At 41.6% G+C, this 18,692-nt stretch overlaps 1 protein-coding gene and 1 non-coding gene across 4 annotated transcripts in view; one reads left to right on the forward strand and one right to left on the reverse strand.

Annotated features, from left to right (window-relative positions):
• Ptbp3 (polypyrimidine tract binding protein 3) overlaps positions 1-13,150 on the reverse strand; it is an 83,061-nt gene extending 69,911 nt beyond the window's left edge. For 2 of the 3 annotated variants that reach the window (XM_051162639.1, XM_051162631.1), the window contains exon 1: positions 12,973-13,150. Coding sequence is in view for 1 of the 3 variants with exons in the window: in XM_051162647.1 (XP_051018604.1) it covers positions 9,153-9,186; positions 12,973-12,980 (42 nt within the window). In the remaining 2 variants the exon portion in view is untranslated. Of the gene's footprint in view, positions 1-9,152; positions 9,187-12,972 lie in introns of all 3 variants that reach the window. The other variant, XM_051162647.1, reaches the window with a different exon arrangement.
• LOC127207591 (small nucleolar RNA SNORA61) lies at positions 7,754-7,881 on the forward strand. Its single transcript, XR_007832938.1, has one exon. It is a non-coding gene; the product is annotated as a small nucleolar RNA SNORA61 (small nucleolar RNA).
• Positions 13,151-18,692: the final 5,542 nt, after the last annotated feature.

The raw sequence follows: 18,692 nt of genomic DNA on the forward strand, positions 1-18,692 counted from the left end.
ACAGAATTAAATGAATTTATGTGAGATCAAGGCTAGCCTGGTATACACAGAATTCCAGGGCTATATTCTAAGTCCCTACCAGAAGAAAGTAAAGACGGATGGACACAGTATTAAAAATGAATCTTGGGCTAGTAAGATGGCTCAGGAATAAAAACACTTGAGTGCATCCCTGGGTCTCACATGGTGGAGGAAAAAAATGGACTCTCACAAACTGTCCTGACTCCCACGTATGTGTGCCACAGTGTATATGCACAGACACAAAAGTAGCAAAAAATGGGATCGGTGATGGGCTCATAAATAGACTAGATATTACTGAACAAAGAAATCACTAAGCAGCCGGGCGTGGTGGCACATGCCTTTAATCCCAGCACTCGGGAAGCAGAGACGGGCAGACTGCTGTGAGTTCGAGGCCAGCCTGGTCTACAAAGTAGTCCAGGACAGCCAGGCTACACAGAGAAACCCTGTCTCAAAAAAAAAAAAAAAAAAAAAAAAAGAAAAAAAAAAAAAAAGAAAGAAAGAAAGAAAAGAGAGAGAGAGAGAGAGAGAGAGAGAGAAGGTAACAGGGGTCTGTACACCCAGCTACTTGGAAAACTAAAGTAGAAGGAGAGTCATTTTGAGACCATCCTATATAACATAACAAAACTGGAGAACACACACACACACACACACACACAATGGAAAGGAAAAGATGCACAAAGACTTGCAATTTTCCACAATGTGATATATATGAAAGTATAAATTACAGCTCCAGGAAGCTCAAAAATTACCAAGGTAGATAAATACCAAAATTAAACATATTGTTCAAACTATAGAAAACTAGACAAAGAGAACCTTTGAGGAAGGGGAAATAAGAGTAAGAGTTCTATGTATACAGAGGATTAAGAAAAACAATTACAAGCTTTCATCAGAAACTGTAATAAAAAGATTGAAATAAAGTGTTAAAGAAAGGAAAGATCGAATGCCAAATTCTTTTTTTATTATTGAATTACCTTTATTTTATGTGCACTGGTTTTTTTTTGCCTGCATGTATATATCTGTGTGAGTGTCAGATCTTTAGAGTTACAGACAGTTGTGAGCTGCCATGTGGGTGCTGGGATTTGAACCAGGGTCCTTTGGAAAAACGGTCAGTGCCCTTAAGCACTGAGCCATCTCTCCAGCCCCCCCAATGCCAAATTATTAGTTTAAAAAAAAGTACCCTTCATAGTAAAGGAACTAAAGATGTCAGGGGCTGGAGGTGTCCGTAGCCCATCTATAGAATGTCTAATGCCCTCTAAGGTCAGTCCCCAACACTACCCCCACTGCCTCCACACAACCCAGTATGATTTGATGCACCAAAACTAAGAGACTCCACCATTAGTACGCTGCCCTGTGGGCTGAAAAGTTAACAGACGTTATCTGGGAAAGCAGAAGTTCATTCTGATTACTAAACAGAAATTTGGATCTACATAAGGGAAATCAATAAATGAAAGTAAAACAAAATCTTTAAATTTAATTGAGCTATCAGTGGTGGAAAGATGGCTCGGTGACTAGGAATATTTACTACTCTTGCAGAGAACCTGGGTTCTGTTCCCAGTACACACATGGGAACTCACAACTGCCTATAATCCCAGTTCCATCTTCTGATCTCCACAAGCTCTTGCTCATACACGGTGCACAAACTCATACTCAGACATACACATGTAAAATATTCTCAAAATATAATTGTGCTATAATTTATCTACATAATGTAATGACAGCAGCAGTGTATAGGATGATAATGTTGTTTTATTGTACCTACAGTACCATAAAGCAATACAGTGATTTTGGATGCTGTACTTATGGGAGTTATAAATGTACTAACTACAAGGCAGCTACAAAGAATGTTTATATAATGTATAATTAATATGCTGAGTAAGAGAAACTGAATCAAATATATGTTCAATTAACACAGGAGAAGGGTCTAAACGTAGCGATGAATGTCTGTAACTCCAGCTGCGCTGAAGGCTAATGTGGGAAGATTCAAAGTTGGAGGCCTGCCTGAACAGCTGATAAGACTTCATTCCAAAGCATAGCAAAAAAAGAAACTAAAATCAGAAGAAACAAAGATTAAATGCATGAGCACAAAGTTTTGACATGATAGTTAATGTTCACTGACAGTTTGAAATCACCTAGAATACACATTTTTAGCATGTGTAGGAGGGTGTGTCCAGAAGTTTAACTGAGGTGAAAAAATACTCTCATTATGAACAGAACCATCCCAGGTACTGGAATCCCAGACTGAAGGAAAAAGAAAAAGAAACTGGGCGCCAGCTTCTACTTCCTGACTCTGTGACCTGCCCTCAAGCTCCTGCCCCCCATGCCTTTTAGCACCATGTTGGGCTGTACCCTCAAACCATGGACCAAAAGGAAGTTTTCCCTCTTCCTTAAGTGAGTTGGTCACAGTAACAAGAAAAGTAAGAACTTTAATATATTTATTCGACTACACTAATGTGAAGAATTTGTCTACTTACATTAATTAAAAGATGATCAGAATCTGTGGGGTGTGAAGGTCGTATCATTAACTCCAACACTCTAGAAACAGAAGCAAGCAGACCTCTAAATTTGAGGGCAGCTTGGTCTAGATCTAGACAGAGTTCCAGGATGCCAGGACTATACAGTGATAAAATGAGTCCCTGTCCAAAAACAAAAAACAAAACAAAACAAAACAAACAACAAAAAAAACCTAACAAAATAGGAAAAAACAAAAACAAAAACCAGCTGTATTTGGAGACTGATAAAATGGCTCAGTGGGAAAGGTTCTTGTCACCAAGCTGGACCATCTGAGCTTGGTCTTCTGGAATCACAGAGTAGAACGTAAGATCAATTCCAGCAAGATGCTTCATACCCCTACTCATATGCTGTGGCATATGCACAATTACATAAGTGCATAAATAAATGTGATTTTAAGCTATATTTTGCTTTAAAGAAACACTGAAGAGCTGGATGTTGGTGGCACATACCTTTAATCACAACACTCAGGAGGCAGAGGCAAGTGGAAGCCAACCTAGTCCACAGAGCTAATTCCAAAACAACTAGGGCTACACAGGGAAACCCTGTCTCAAGGAAGAAAGGAAGGAAGGAAGGAAGGAAGGAAGGAAGGAAGGAAGGAAAGACGGGGGAGAAAAAACACTTAAAGATTTAACAGATGGCCTGGAAAGATGGCTCAGGGGTTGAGCCATCCAGTTGTTGCTCTAGGTTCAATTCCCAATACCTACATGGTGGCTCACAACTGTCTGCAACTCTAGTTCTAGGGCAGTGGTTCTCAACCTGTGAGCCATAACCCCTTTGGAGGTCAAATTACCCTTCACAGGGGTTGGCTAAGGCCATCGGGGGAAAAAAAAAACATATTTACTTTACCATCCACACAACAGCCAAATTACAGTTAATGTCAAAGCAAGGAAAATAATTTTATGGTTGAAGGTCACTGCAACATGTAGAAGTGTATTAAAGGGTCACAGAATTAGCCAGGCATGGTGACACATGCCTTTAATCCCAGCACTTGGGAGGCAGAGGCAGGAGGATCTCTTATGAGTTCATGGCCAGCCTGGTCTACAAAGCAAGTCTAGGACAGCAAAAGCTGTTAAGAGAAACCCTGTCTCAAAAAACAAACAAACAACAAAAACTGGTGGCACATGCCTTTAATCCCAGCACTCAGGAGGCAGAGGCAGGCAGATCTCTGTGAATTCAAGGCCAGCCTGGTCTACAAAGCAAGTTCAGGACAGCCAAGGCTACAGAGAAACCCTGTCTTGAAATACCTAAATAAATAAATAAGAAGAAAGACAGACTACACAGGCACCCCCCCCCCAAAAAAAAAAAAAACAGAAAATTGCAACTAAAATAAAATATCACTGATACTAGCATTAGACTATACCCTCAGGAGCACCTAAAAGTAAAAACTTGCAGTACCAAGAGTTGCTAAGGATGAAAGACAAGCAGAGCTCTGATCTAGATGAGCCTGAGGCTCGGGCACATTCAAGGTAACATGGCTGGCTATAGACGTGACCTCTCACATAGAGCAAGCTGTGTCAAGTTCATACAGTTTAGAAAATGGCCCAATGAATGGGCTCTTCCATCACTATAATGAAATTACTTGGGATAACCAACTTATAAGAGAAAAGTTTGTTCGGCTCATGGTTCTAGAGGCTCCAGTCTAAGATCAAGCAGATGTAGCACTTTAAGAAGGCCAGGCAGAAACGGCAGTGTGTGAATGACAGGCATGTAGTTCACCTCAAGTCCAGAAGGCAAAGAGAAAAGGAGGAAGTGCCAACACCCCACAATCTCATGTAAACCTAAAACCTTCCCTAAAGACTAAACCTCCTAAAAGGTTCTATTAACTCCCCAAAATTCCCTTGCAGAGTGAGCCTTTAATATATAGACCTTTGGGGGATATCCAAGATCCCGACAATAAATAAATACACATGGCCTATCACCCTGCACTTCAACTCCTGAGCTTAGAGGATAGATATACAATGAAATACTACAGACAGACTGACTCACTCTCTTTTCTCTCTTCTCCCCTCCCCTCCTCCTCCTCTCCTCCTCTTCCTCCTCCTTCTTCTTCTCTCTCTCTCCCTCCCTCCCTCCCAGAATCTTTATTTGTAATAGTCCCAAACTGGAAAGAACTCAAATGCCATCAATATGATAATAGATTTTAAGACACAATAAAATACTGAGATAAGAGAGGAGGAACTCCTACTACAAAACAACATAGGAAAAGTCTAAACATCATTTTGCTAAATAGAAACTGCCATACACCAGATAGCCTATGCTCTATGATTCCATTCATAGTGCAAAAACAAGTAAAACCAATCTATGTGTCTGGCAAGAGATAGTAGGGATCTTTAGAGTATCATTCTACCGTTTTGATTAGAGTGTTAGAATGTATCAAGCTTTATTGGATTGTACTCTAGATAAAGGGCATCTCATTTTAAAAGAATTTGAAGCCAAAGCCTTCCATACTTCCAATAGTGAAGCACAACAGCAAGCCAACTTTTTCTGTAAGGGCCAGAGGTGACTGTGATGTGCTTTACAGACTGCAACCACTACTCAGCGCTGCTGCTATACTGTGAAAGCACCCACAGACAATATGGAAGCAAATGAGCATGCTGTGCTCCAATAAAACTGTGCTTACAGAAACAGGTGGCAAGCAGATGTGCCATGGCTGCTACACGGAGAAAATGGGCCCTCAGGGTGCATGTCAGTATGCTGTATTGTTCTTTTCTACATGGCAGGCGTGACAGTTACTGGAAGGCAATTACATTCCACTCTACACATGCGTCTTTCTATACTCAACTACCCACTAAAAGTAGGTGAGTACCTAGAAAAGACGGCAACAGTTAATACAGAAAACCAAATAACCAGGAATATGGAAAATGTGGTTTTGGTCATTTTGAGTACTTGCCAGCTAATACTAATGAAAGGGTAAGCTGGAAGTTTAAAATATACTTGGCATGCAGAAAAGCCCATTCCCTACAATACTGACACTGATTTATGTAGGATAATAAAATCCTTAAAATGTGTGCCATATCACTCTTCATCACCAGATTGTGCCTTCATTTAAGAGAACGCACTGCTCATTGTTTCTCAATGAGTCAAAGATATATACACACACACACATATATATCATACATTAGGTATATATTTATTATATCAATATACAATGATATATTTATAGTAATATACCACATATAAAAATAATAGTATGTGTGTATAATGTGTAATATATTAGTATTTATATATTAACACATATTGAGAAGCAATGAGTCAATTATATATTATATAATGTATATTATATGACATATACTGTATATAATATATAATAATGTACACATAGAATAATGTATATATTATAATATATGCATATATATATATATATATTGTGTGTGTGTGTGTGTGTGTGTGTGTGTGTGTGTGTGTGTAGGGGGAATATACATATACAATAGCCAGTCATGGCAGTGCATGCCCGTGACCACAGACACCTGGAGACCAAAGCAGGTTCAAATCCAGCTTTGTTAACCTAGCAAGACTGTCTCAACAAGGCAAACATGAAAAATGTTTCATGATGAATTCCAAAAGCTAGCCTTTTAATTTGGGCAAGGTTAAAAAATTAATAACCCACAAAAAACATTGAAGGTACAGATCATGATATGAATCCTAACACACCTGAAAATGTATGCATGTCTCCAATACAGTTCCAATTTAAAGAATAAGGAATTCCTTCTCACTAAGTGCACGCCAATTAGAAGAAATACTAGCAGAATCAGAAAGCTTGGGTTTTACTATGTGTGTCACATGACTAAGAATGTTACAATTTGGCATTCATTCATTCATTCATCATCAAACATTTTTTGAGATTATAATACACCAGACACTGGAAACAATAGTAACAAACACATGAGGAATGTTTTCCTTCAGGACATACTCTTTGTTTGTTTGTTTGTTTGTTTTTCGAGATAGGGTCTCTCTGTGTTAAGCTTTGGCTGTCTTGGACTCACTTTGTAGACCAGGCTGGCCTTGAACTCACCTGCCTCTGCCTCCTGAGTGCTGGGATTAAAGGTGTGGGCCACCACAGCCTGGCCCTTCTCTAAAATCTAAATAACCTTTTGGGGGCTGGAGAAAGCACTTACTGTTCTTGCAAATGACTCAGGTTGGGATCCCAGTGCCCACACAGTAGTTCACAGCCATCCCTAACTCCAGTTCCAGATCGCTCTCTTCTGACCTCCACGGCCACACATGACATGACAAGACACACAGGTGACATGCGTATAACATATATGCAGGGGAAACACTCATATGCATAAAACAAAGTTTAAATAACTTTTTTAATCCAGGAAAGTAAATGTAAAGAACACAATCTGAATTCCATTCTTGTTACTAAATGAAGCCATTAATCGTGTTGTTGGAGTTAGACAGCAAATAGAGAAAACAAATGTTGGTTTATCTTTCATATATTCTAGATGAAATGCAAGTCTTAATGGCTCATTATTTGGTAATAACTAAACTTCCTTAGTGAGATGAAAGAAAGAACAATTTTGCCAGAAAGTACATATAATGAATGATTTTCTAGCATGATTCCAATATTTCAATATATAGTTCCAGGACTGCCAAAGCTGTTACACAGAGAAATCTTGTCTCAAAAAAACAAGAACAAAAAAAAGAAGGGAGGAAGGAAGGAAGGGGCTGGGCAATAGTGGCATACGCCTTTATTCCTAGCACTTGGGAGGCAGAGGCAGACAGATCTCTGTGAGTTCAGTTAGAGGCCTGGTCTACAGAGCAAGTTCCAGGACAGCCAGGGCTACCCAGAGACACCTTATCTCAAAACACAAGATAGAAAGGAAAGAAGGAAGGAAAGGAAAAGAAGGAAGGAAGGAAGGAAGGAAAGAAAAAGAGACTCTAAGTAACCCCATCAGATCCAGTAAGTGTAAAGAAACAAAAACATGGAACTGGCTAGCAAAACGTATAGAAATAGGGAGATGTGGTGGGATGTGTGCTAACTCTGACAGACTAGAAATGAACCTAGCTTATTTAAAATATATGTAAAGGGGGTTGGAGAGATGGCTCAGAGGTTAAGAGCACTGGTGCTGTTCTTCCAAAGGTCCTGAGTTGAATTACCAGCAACCACATGGAGGCTCACAACCATCTATAATGAGATTTGGTGCCCTCTTCTGGCAGACAGAACATTGTGTACATAATAAATAAATAAATCTTAAAAATAAAATAAAATATATGTAAATATGCCCTCTGGTTCCCCTTCCCATCAGATCTTAGCCCAGGTCTTGGTGGTCGTAAAAGAGGAAGAGTACACTGAAGCTGGCCTCACAGCACTGTACTCTGGTAATGAGCATCAGCCAGATTCAAGCTTGCCTGGGCTCTTTCTAAAATGGGATAATTTGATAATTAAAGATGCCTCTGGGCAGTTGTAGAACTGCAAATATACATATATGTATATGTGTGTATATGTATATATGTGTGTATGTGTATACATATATGTGTGTATGTGTATATATGTGTGTGTGTGTGTGTGTGTGTGTGTGTGTATATGTGCAAATATAAAATATTCTGTTCTACTTCCTAAAGTAATCTTAACTGTATGGCCTACTGAACTAGATTCTCAACTCAATATTAAATATCAAAATACCAAAGAAAACTTTATGACAATTATCTTTTATTATTTTATTTATTTATCATTACACTTTGTGTGTATGTGCATGGGCCTGGGAAAGTATGTGCACTCAGAGGTCAGAAAAATGCATCCAAGCCTCCTGAAACTGAAGGTACATGTAGTAGCTGTGAGTCACCATGTATGTAATATGCTGGGAACAGAACTCAGGTCATCTTCAAGAGCAGTAAGTACTACCAACAGCTGAGCCATCTCTCCAGCCCCAAGACATTTAATTATATTTTTAAAAGCCTCATATTGAGGAGCACTGCTTACTTGATTTGTATTTTTTAATCCAATACTGAGAAGACTATAGTGTAACTAAAGACTGGAAACTTAGAAAAATCATTACTACAAAATATTGAGTTTGATAGATGTTCACCTTTTAGATAGAGACTTCACTGCTAGCAACAAGGTATAATGGAAAAAAGGTAAGACTTTGAAAACAGGAAAGGAATACAAGCATTTGAACACCTTGGACAAACTTCCTCAACCTGCTTTTTCATCTCTAAAATAAGAATAGTAATTACCTATCTTGACGGAATGTTATAATGATTAGTGAGAATACATGCAGAGCACATAGCACATAACTGGCATTTTTAAAAATCAGCTATTGTTATTTTATTACTTACAAGTGCACCACAAAAAAATGATTTAAAGAAGAAAAGGACTCATCAGGAAAATAAATTAGAGCCTAGGATTATTTTCACTACAAAACAAAACCACCCCCCACCCCAAATCCTGATGGTTAAGTAAAACATTGGGTGTTTTTTTTTTTAGCATATATAATACTCCTGAAAGGTATATAAAATCCAAAGTCAGCTACAGGCCTACTTATTTGAACGTTTAAAGTACAAAATTATCATCACACGGAAAAAAACAATTTTGTGAACAGGTGAAATGATTTCATCACTGGAGGAAAATGTCAAAATTAAAATATAAAGATGATTATGAAAGGATAGTAAAAGATTCCTACCTTTAAACCGACTGCTATAAGATCTGTAACAACACTGTATGGAAAAAGTAAAAAGAGAAAATGGAAAACAAAGTTAGAGAACAAGTTTAAAAGACAGATAAGATTAAAGAAAAAGAAAAAGCACCGCAATAACAAATAATAAAAAAATGAACTGTGAAATGTTAATAAAGAAAAAACAATGGACAGTGTAGCAACAGCAGAGTTCAAAGGCAAAGCCTCAACATCAATGCAAGAAACAAATGACTCTCCAGTGTGTAGGAAAGTACAGCTGTGCTTCAATACAATAAACATGTGCTCATCTCACTTTGACAAATCCAAACCAAAACTAAAACCACCAAAGCTCCTTCTTTTAAGTCACTGATAGGAGTGATCACACCCTAAAGCTTCAGATGAAACAAAACCCTGGCTTGGATTCATGAAAAGCTTCTTGTAAATCTGCATTTTATCACCCCCCAAAAATTACCAAAATACTGTTATGACTGTCTCCCAGAGCTAGAATAAATACAAGCATCAAATTTCACACGCCAGAGAGGCAGGTGGATCACTGTGAGTTCAAGGCCAGCCTGGTCGACAAAGCAAGTCCAGGACAGTCAAGGCTACACAGAGAAACCCTGTCTCAGGAAAAAAAGAAAAAAATAGAAAAGAAAAGAAAAAAAATTTTCACATGCCAGATTATATTGTAAAATTTGCTTTTAAAAACTGTTATACAGCCAGGCGAGGTGACGCAGGCCTGTAATCCCAGCATTCTGGGAAGCAGAGGCAGGAGAATTGCTGTGAGTTTGAGGCCAGTCTGGTCTACAAAGTCCAGGACAGCCAAGGCTATACAAAGAAACCTTGTCTCAAAGGGGAAAAAAAAAGTTATACTTTGTATAAAACAATACTATGTTTTAAGTACAAAGTACTCCTCCTAGGTAGAAATGAACACACACACATACACACACACACACACACACACACACACACACACACACGAGAGAGAGGGAGGGGGAGAGAGAGAGAGAGCGCGCGTACACGCGCTAGCACGAGAGAGGGGGTGCGCGCTGGGATTCTAGGAGGAACTAAAATATGTTGGCTAGTGGGATTTTTTTGTTGTTGTTTGCTTTTCTTTAACTACTCAGAATAAAGGAAATGGGCTTTTTGCAAGCTGTGGGAAACTGAAATTCAATAAGCTTGCCTACAGCATAGTTCACTATATTAAAAACCACACTCTCTAGGACAAGGAGTACAGTTATTCTATACAAAAATTGATCTCTTTTATATCTTCAGTTAACAGTTTATCTCTGTATTTCCTAAAAGAAAGCTACAAATAAGTTCTGTATTATGTTACTAATCAATAAGGTCAACATAAATTCCTAAAGGTATGCAATATGTCTATGCAGCAAGCGGTATAAATTTCATTGATTTTTTTGTTTTGTTTTGGTTTTCGAGACAGGGTCTGTGTTAGCCTTGGCTATCCTGGAGTAGCTTTGTAGACCAGGCTGGCCTCCAACTCACAGCAATCTGCCTGCCTCTGTCTCCTGAATGCTGGGATTAAAGGCATGCACTACCACGCCCAGCTAATTTCACTGTTTTAAATAATAACCATACATTTCCCCTTATAGAGTTCTGAAATTTGTATTCATTTTTCTGAAATGTAAACATGAAAAATAACAGATAAACTATACTTTTTTTAAAAGTGTGTAATACAGTGGACATGTGGTGGCAGAGGCAGGCAGACCTCTGTGAGTTTAAGGCCAGCTTTGACTCTATACTAGAGTCCAGGACAGCCAGGACTACACAGAGAAACACTGTCTTGAAAGAGAAAGAAAGAAAGAAAGAAAGAAAGAAAGAAAGACAGACAGAAAGAAAGACAGACAAAGTGTGTAATGCTATCTTTATTGGTCCTGATGGGAAAACAAGCATCTTTCCTATTTGACCTCCTCCTCTATCTGCATCACTGCCTTCTTAGCTTTAATGCCACAAATGAGGCAAAGTTCTATCAACAAAGTTAAGTTTGAGAAGGCAAGAGCATAGGAGTAAATATGAGCGAACTGCGGTGCTGTGTGTGCATGTGAAATACAGGGAAATCTATTACTTTGTATGCCAATTAAAAAGGTAATTTTTAACAAGACATAGTAAATAGCAAATGATCACTAAAAGCCTATGCAATGAATGTTTTGGATCAGATAAGAACGATGCTGAATAAGGGTGACTATTCCTATGCCCTCCGCCCCACCCCCTACCTCACCCCACCCCCCTACCCCACCCCACCCCACCGCCTACCCCGCCCCACCCGCTACCCCACCCCACCGACTATCCCACCCCACCCCACCCACCGCGCCACCTGCACGCAGCTGGGGAGGAGTTTGCACTTCACAGTGAAGAAGCAAAAGTCAAGCCCTTTACTTAAGTCTCAAGACGCAAAAAGCTAACAACTCCTTTCCCCAAACCCGAAGTCGAACCTTCTGAAAATAATTTCACGGCCCTCCCTGAAGAGTGCATAATGGCATGTGTGGCCTAATCACTGAAATCACTGAAAATGATTTCACAAGTAAAATGCACCAGAGTCAGGTAAAGGGAAGTCAATGCTCAAGGAGACACTTTCACAAAACTTCCATTGGAGAAAAATACTTTAAAGACCATCACAACCGTAAATCAAATCTAAAGTTGCACTTTGGTATCTGCAGCAGTGTGCAATCTGCATTCAAATGAGATAACTCCTGCCACGACGTGGTGAAACTAAGATAAACGAAACCTAACGAGGGCAAAAATTGTTCTAAGATTCTAGTGTCCTCCCCTAACTAAGTACGTAGCAAGCAACAATCAACTACGCGGCAACTTGTTAAATGGCTTTTCTTTTCAAATAAGTTATATGCTCCACCACCCAACAGTTTATGGAAATCTTGCCAACTAAAGTTGGCGAAGGGAAGAGGTAAAGGAGTAACTCAAACGCCAAAGGGTTAAGGTGGAATCTCTAATAAACTTGGAGGGTTTTGTGTGGTTTTTTTTTTTCCTTGATGAACGATACTATTAAATGACCCTAACTTATTAAAATCCTTCAATTAACGCTTTTAATAATATACAACAGGTCCTGCCCCATCAACTCGGAAAAGGTGACTGTAAATCTTTTTTTCTCTCTCTCTCTTTTAGTGACGAACCCCATTTAAACTGAGCAGTTGAAAGCACCCGGAAAACTCACTTACACAATATCTGACATCGCCCGAGGCGAATTCACGAAGTTTCTTGGGCGGGGGTGGGGGGGGACGAGGAGGAAGCGTCCCTGGTGACAAAGTGCAAACGCTCGGTATTTAGAAATGTTTAACGTATCTCACAGCGTTAGTCAGGAGACCTCGCCGGTGCCGAGACCCGCGCGAGACCGCGGTTCGAGGCCCCGGTTCGAGACCCCGTCGCCGCCCCAGACGGCTGTCGCCGCTCGCCGGGGCCCGCCGCCGGGGAAAGCTCCGCCGCGCGCCCCACCCCGCCGGTAAACAGCAACTCCCCGAGCGCCGCGGCCGCCTCAGCCTCCGCCCCCGCCAGCGCCGCGCACCATTTTCTGAGAGGAAGTGTGGGGAGTCCTGCCCGGCACCCCGGCCCCGGTTCGTCTCCTCTTCCCGAACGCGCCCCGAGGCTGCGAGGGGGCGGACGTGACGGGGGCGCCGCGCGCAGGAAGCGGAGACCGCGGCGGACAGACCCCCGCGCTCCCCAGATCCCTGCCGTCGGGCTTGGCCCGGGGCCGCTCCTCCGCTAGCCGGCGCCGCGCCCTGCTCCCCGGCCTCGGCGGGACGCATCGCCGAGAGGAAACGAGGCCAGCGCAGCCCCCGAGCTGCCACCCGGCACTTACCCATCCATGGCCCAGATGGAGGAGCGCGTAGTGCTGGGGGGATTGACGGGCTCGCCGCGGGCGGAGGAAGCGGGCGGCGGCTCCGAGGACCTGCGAGCCGAGCCGCTCCGCAGCTCCGGCCGGTCAGAGGTGGAAGGAAGAGTGGGAAACAGGGGCGGGGACCGGGCACGCTCTCGCCGGCGCCGCGCCCCCGCCTTCCCAGCCCGCGAGCGCGTCCCCGCCTCGCCTGGCCCCGCCCCCTCGGCGTCGACGCCCTCCCTGAGCTCGGCCGGACTCCAGGGCGCCCTCTTCCCGCCTTCGCCCCTCCGCCCCTCCCCCCCCGCCCGCGTGCGCGCGCCCCCCGCGTCGCGCCTGCGTTCGCGGGAACGCGCGCCTTGTGCTTCCCGCTTCGCGGCTCGCCCTCCTGCGAGCCCGTGGGCCTTCCGGCTTCTCGGACTCAGGCTCCGGGGCCTGAACGCTTCCCGCTACTGGGGAGAAAAGCCTCGGGCCCCCACGGGACTTTTGAAGCGGGGCAGAATTACTGAGGGCGAGCAGGCGGGCGGCACGGCAGGGGACCCTCGCGACGGCAGGCGTAGGCACTGGTCTTCCGGGACCTGTCCGACCGCCAGGCCCTGGCCAGCCTCGGAGACCTGCGCTAGCCGGATAGGTGTGGTTGGGAAAGGAATTGAGTACGGGAGACTCAAGTGCATGTTCATTTTTACAGTTTTAATCTGTGTAAAAATAATTTTCTACCCAGCAGCCTAATACTAAATATACATGAAACTTTTATTGCACAGCTGTGGATGGCCATCATAGTGCCAGTGTTTTCTAAGTTTATACTCATTCATGACTCCGTGGGGCTGGGTTGAGGGGGGAAAGGATCGATGTTTTTCCGTATCAAAATGTACAAGAGATCTCCGAAAATTCACAGCCAGAAAAAAAAATTTTTTTTTCACCAAAGCCCTTTCCTCTAGTTTGAGCAAAACCAGCTGATAGGTAAAACGTAAAAACGTAAATATTTAGTGTAGAGTGTGTATAACTAATGAGAACACGACTTTTCTTCCTTTTATAGCATACCTAGTTTGGAAACTGCTTTTTCAATTCACAGATCATTGAAATTTGAGCCATTTAAGCCGTGTCTTCAAAATCCGAACCGAAAGATAGGGCTGCCTACATCCATTTCAAAGGCAGTAACGACTTCAATCTAGCCTTCCTGATTTCCTACTTTAAAATGAGCAGACACTTCTAAAAGGAAAGAAAAAAAAAAAGTATAACCGATTTGTAATTCAGGAAAGTCATGTTTAAAGTAATTTCAGTTCTGCTTTTGAAGATGTCAAAAATGTTTTGTATGTTAAATCTAAACATTATGTTTGGAAACATTTCCACTCTACATTGCTACATGAGATTTTAAAATAGCAAAGTTGGTGTAGAGTCCGCTAGATGGCTGCATGTGTTGATCCTACCTGAGTTTGAGGCCACCTTGAGCTGCGTGGGAAATTCCGAGCCAGCCTAGATCAGGAGGAAAAAAGAAAAATAATAAGAGAAGCAGCCATTAGGGCACTTGCCTTTAATCCTAGCACTCAGGCTGGTGGATTTCCTTGAGTTGGAACCAGCCTGATGTACAAAGTGAGTTAGTTCCAGGACAGCCAAGGCTACAGAGAAAAATTCTGTATCAAAACAAACAAATAAAAAAAAGAGACAGAGAAGCAGCAGACTATTTCTGGGGCTGTATTTGGAGTATATTTTGTGATAAGGTTTTTGTTTCTTTGTTTTTTGGTTTCATTTGCTTGGTTGGTTGGTTGGTTTTTCAGACATGCCTTTAGTTACACATGTGCATATAATGGTGATGGGGTTTTGTCTTTGTTTTTTGCTTGTTTTTTCAAGTCGTGGTTTCTCTGTATAGTCCTGGAACTTTCTCTATTCCAGGCTGGCATCAGACTCAGAGATTTGCATGACAGTCTTCTGAGCGCTGGGTTTAAAGGCGTGTGCCACCAGGCCTAGCTAGTATGTGTTTTTAAGCACTAGGCTATCTCTCTAGCCCCAGTTGTCACTATTTAAAACAAATGAAATATACCTGAGACTCTATATCAACTAAAGTCATTTTTAAAAGTCTATAATTTAAAGGCTGTATCCCTTAATCAAATTAACAAAACTGTACCTTATTCTCTAAACGAGTCTAGCTTTATAACAGAGGCCTAGATAAGTGGAAACAGTTTATAACAGAAAACAAGGTGAAACTATTCTTTTCTATGCACCTTTGTCCTAAATTCAAAGAACTTGCAGTCTGAGCTCTAGGAGCCTGAGTGTCACATAGATTCAAAAGACAGACAGGGCCTGGGGGGATGACTCAGATGGTTGTTGTGCAGTCATGGTGGCCTGGTCAAACCAAATCAGAATGCTCCAGGCTCAGTCTGACACCTTGTCTCAAAAACAAAGAGGAGGAGGGCTAGAGGGATGGCCCAGAGGTTAAGAGCACATGCCACTCCTGAGGACAATGCCCAGCACCCACACAGTGGTTCACAACCATGAATAATTCCAAGTCTAGGGAACTCAGTGCCCTCTTCTGACCTTCAAGGGCACCAGGCACACACATGGTATACAGACAGACGTTCAAATAAAGCATTCATAAAAATAAATAAACCTATCAGCCTGGCAAGGCGGCACACATCTTTAATCCCAGCACTCGGGAGACAGACAGATCTCTTAAGTCCCAAGCCAGCCTGGTCCACAGAGCAAGTTCTAGGATTATACAGAGAAACTCTGACTTGAAAAATAAAAAGTAAAAAAATAAACCTAATATATATGTAATATATATAATAACATGTAATATTTAATATATAGTAAAATTATATACAAACTAAGGTGGAAGGCTATTGAGGAAACAACTAATACTGGCCTCTGGCCTCTGCAGGTGTGTTTCACCCACACAACAACAAATACCAGAGGGTAGAATGGAGTTTGCTTCTTAAAGCCTATGTTCAGGATTTTAGGTATCCCCATAGTCTATATAACATGGAGAAGACTTGGTCTTTCGTAGCTTCAACAGAAGGTCCTGAGTTTTGAAAACTATTTTATGCACGTGAGTTTGGTGTAAGTACTTTGTATATAATGTCCTGTCTTGTTAATGCCAAAGAGGATCATCTCTGCAGAGTACTGTATACTTTGAAAAGATAGTTCTGAATAATTTAGCTTATAATTTTTGCCCTGTGTTTTTGTTCTGGTTTGCTTAAGAAATTCCCCCTGATACTTGCCTATCTGATAAGAGGCACACCCCTTCATTATTATGTTTACACAAAAAGTAACCTTTGAACAGTTGCCCTCAGCTATTCCACTATGCAGGGGTTAGTTAACATTTAACCCAGATTCATGTTTACAGGTAAGACTTCTTAAGACAAAAAGCAATCAGAAAAGATATCAGTATAGTTCAAAAAATAATACTAGTCATCAAGTGAGTCTCAGAAGATTATTACTTGAACATTTTATCTCATGACGATTCCAAAATCATAACCATTAACACCTATTCCTTTATTTTGTTGTTGTTGTTGGTGGTGGTGGATTTGTTTGTTTGGTTTGTTTTTGTTGTTGTTGTTGTTTGTTTGTTTTTTGGTTGGTTGGTTGGTTTTTTTGTTTTTTTGTTTTGTTTTTGTTTTTGTTTTTCAAGACAGGGTTTCTCTGTGTAGCCTTGGCTGTCCTGAACTCATTTTGTAGACCAGGCTGGCCTTGAATTCACAGAGATCTACCTGCCTCTGCCACCCGAGTGCTGGGATTAAAGACGTGCGCCACCACGCCCAGCCCACATCTATTCCTTTAAAATTGTATGGAAGGAAAACAGATTGACATTTGAAAGAGATTAGGAGCAGGGTACAGAGAGTAGATCCCCATGATTATGAAGTAGCATGCAAAGGGGATATTTGTGGCAATGAAGCAGCATAGAACTTCAGATATCCACCCATGTGAAAGTGACAAGTATATGATACACCAGTATCAATTTCCTGGTGATGGTATGCTCTGGCTAGATGGTAACACTACAGATGGTAACAACTGTGTGAGGGATACCCTGAAGTATCTTTTACATTTCTGTGCATTAAAATTATTATTTCAAAATAGGCACTGGAGAGATGACCCAGTGGTTAAGAGAATCGACTGCTCTTCCAGAGGTTGTGAATTCAATTCCCAGTGACCTCATAGTGGTTCACAACCATCTGTAATGTGATCTGATGCCCTCTTCTGGCCTGCGGGTGGATATGCAAGCAGAGCACTGTATATATAATAATAAATAAATAAATCTTTTTTTAAAAAGTACTTGTTTAAAAAAAAAAAGACCGGGCATGGTGGTGCATGCTTTTAATCCCAGCACTCGGGAGGCAGAGGCAGGTGAATTGCTGTGAGTTCTAGGCCAGCCTGGTCTACAAAGTGAGTTCAGGACAGCCAAGGCTACACAGAGAAACCCTGTCTCGAAAAAAAAATTTTTTTAATTATTTCAAAATAAAACAATAGTTTTAAGAGATCAATGCTATCTGATTGTTCCTTTAGTATTTGTTATTCAGTACTGATATAGTACCACCTTCAAAGGTTTAAGCAAAAAACATTTTAGTGTATTCATTTTCAGTTGATCTTACTGTGAGTGTCCAATGAGGTTGTGATCACTGACATCCACAGAATCAGACAGACTCTGCCTATTGTGCTGGGTTAACCCTTCTTCAGACTTTCCCCACCACCAGAGGAGGTGGCACCGAATTGTTTCCTATGTGCTCACTGCAGCTTACTGTGTATACTCTGAAAGACGGTTCTACATAGTTTATAATTTTATTTTCATTCTGTTTTTATTCTGGCTTGCTTAAGAAATTCCTCCCCCTGAAACTGCCATGAATGATGCCTGCTTTCCTCATCTTGTGACTGCCCCAGTGCAATCACCTGCACGTGGACAGTACCTGGTGCAGAGGCCTCTTTTGTCTACACTGAAGGCACTGTTGTCTCCTGTCCCTATAGTTAAGTGTCCCGGCCTTGCCAGACTTGCTCTGGACAGTCCTAGCCTCTCCATGAAGCACTTTGCAAAGAGGTTAGAGATTCTCACTCTTTTGGTCACCCTGTGCCACAAGGCTCCCGGTTTTGCCCCAGGGTTTAAATGTAATTGACCTTTCTATTTTTATTCAGAGGAAAATCTTTAGGGTTTAGACCAGAGGATTGTCCAAGTGATAAACACTAATGTTTTAAAAATAATTCTCCTTAAACAAAGACCTCCTGTCCTTCAAACTGGTCCCCCTAGCTGGGTAGAGTGGTGTACACCTTTAGTCTCCGCAGGTAGATCTCTGTGAGTTCGAGGCCATCCTAGTCTACAAAAAGTTCCAGGACAGCCAGGGCTTTGTTACGCAGAGAAACTCTGTCTCAAAAAACCAAACCAAAATAATAATAATGAGGAGGAGGAAGGAAGAGAAAGAGGAGAAGCAGGAGGAGGAGGAAGGGAAGGAAGGAATTATACCTACATCTCCAGCACTCAAAAAACCAACTACAACAAAACTCTTTGTTTGCTTGCTTGTTTGCTTTTGTTTTTCAAAACAAAGTCTTTCTGTGTAGCCCCGGCTGTCCTGGACTAACTTTGTAGACCAGGCTGGCCTCAGACTCACAGAGATCCACCTGCCTCTGTCTCCAAGTGCTAGGATTAAAGGTGTGTGCCACCACTGCCCAGCTTACAACAAAACTTTTTTTTTCCAGTTTTTTTGAGACAGGGTTTCTCTGTGTAG

This window comes from Acomys russatus, chromosome 2 (genome assembly GCF_903995435.1).
Source record: "Acomys russatus chromosome 2, mAcoRus1.1, whole genome shotgun sequence".
In the NCBI taxonomy this organism is placed as follows: Eukaryota; Metazoa; Chordata; class Mammalia; order Rodentia; family Muridae; genus Acomys; species Acomys russatus.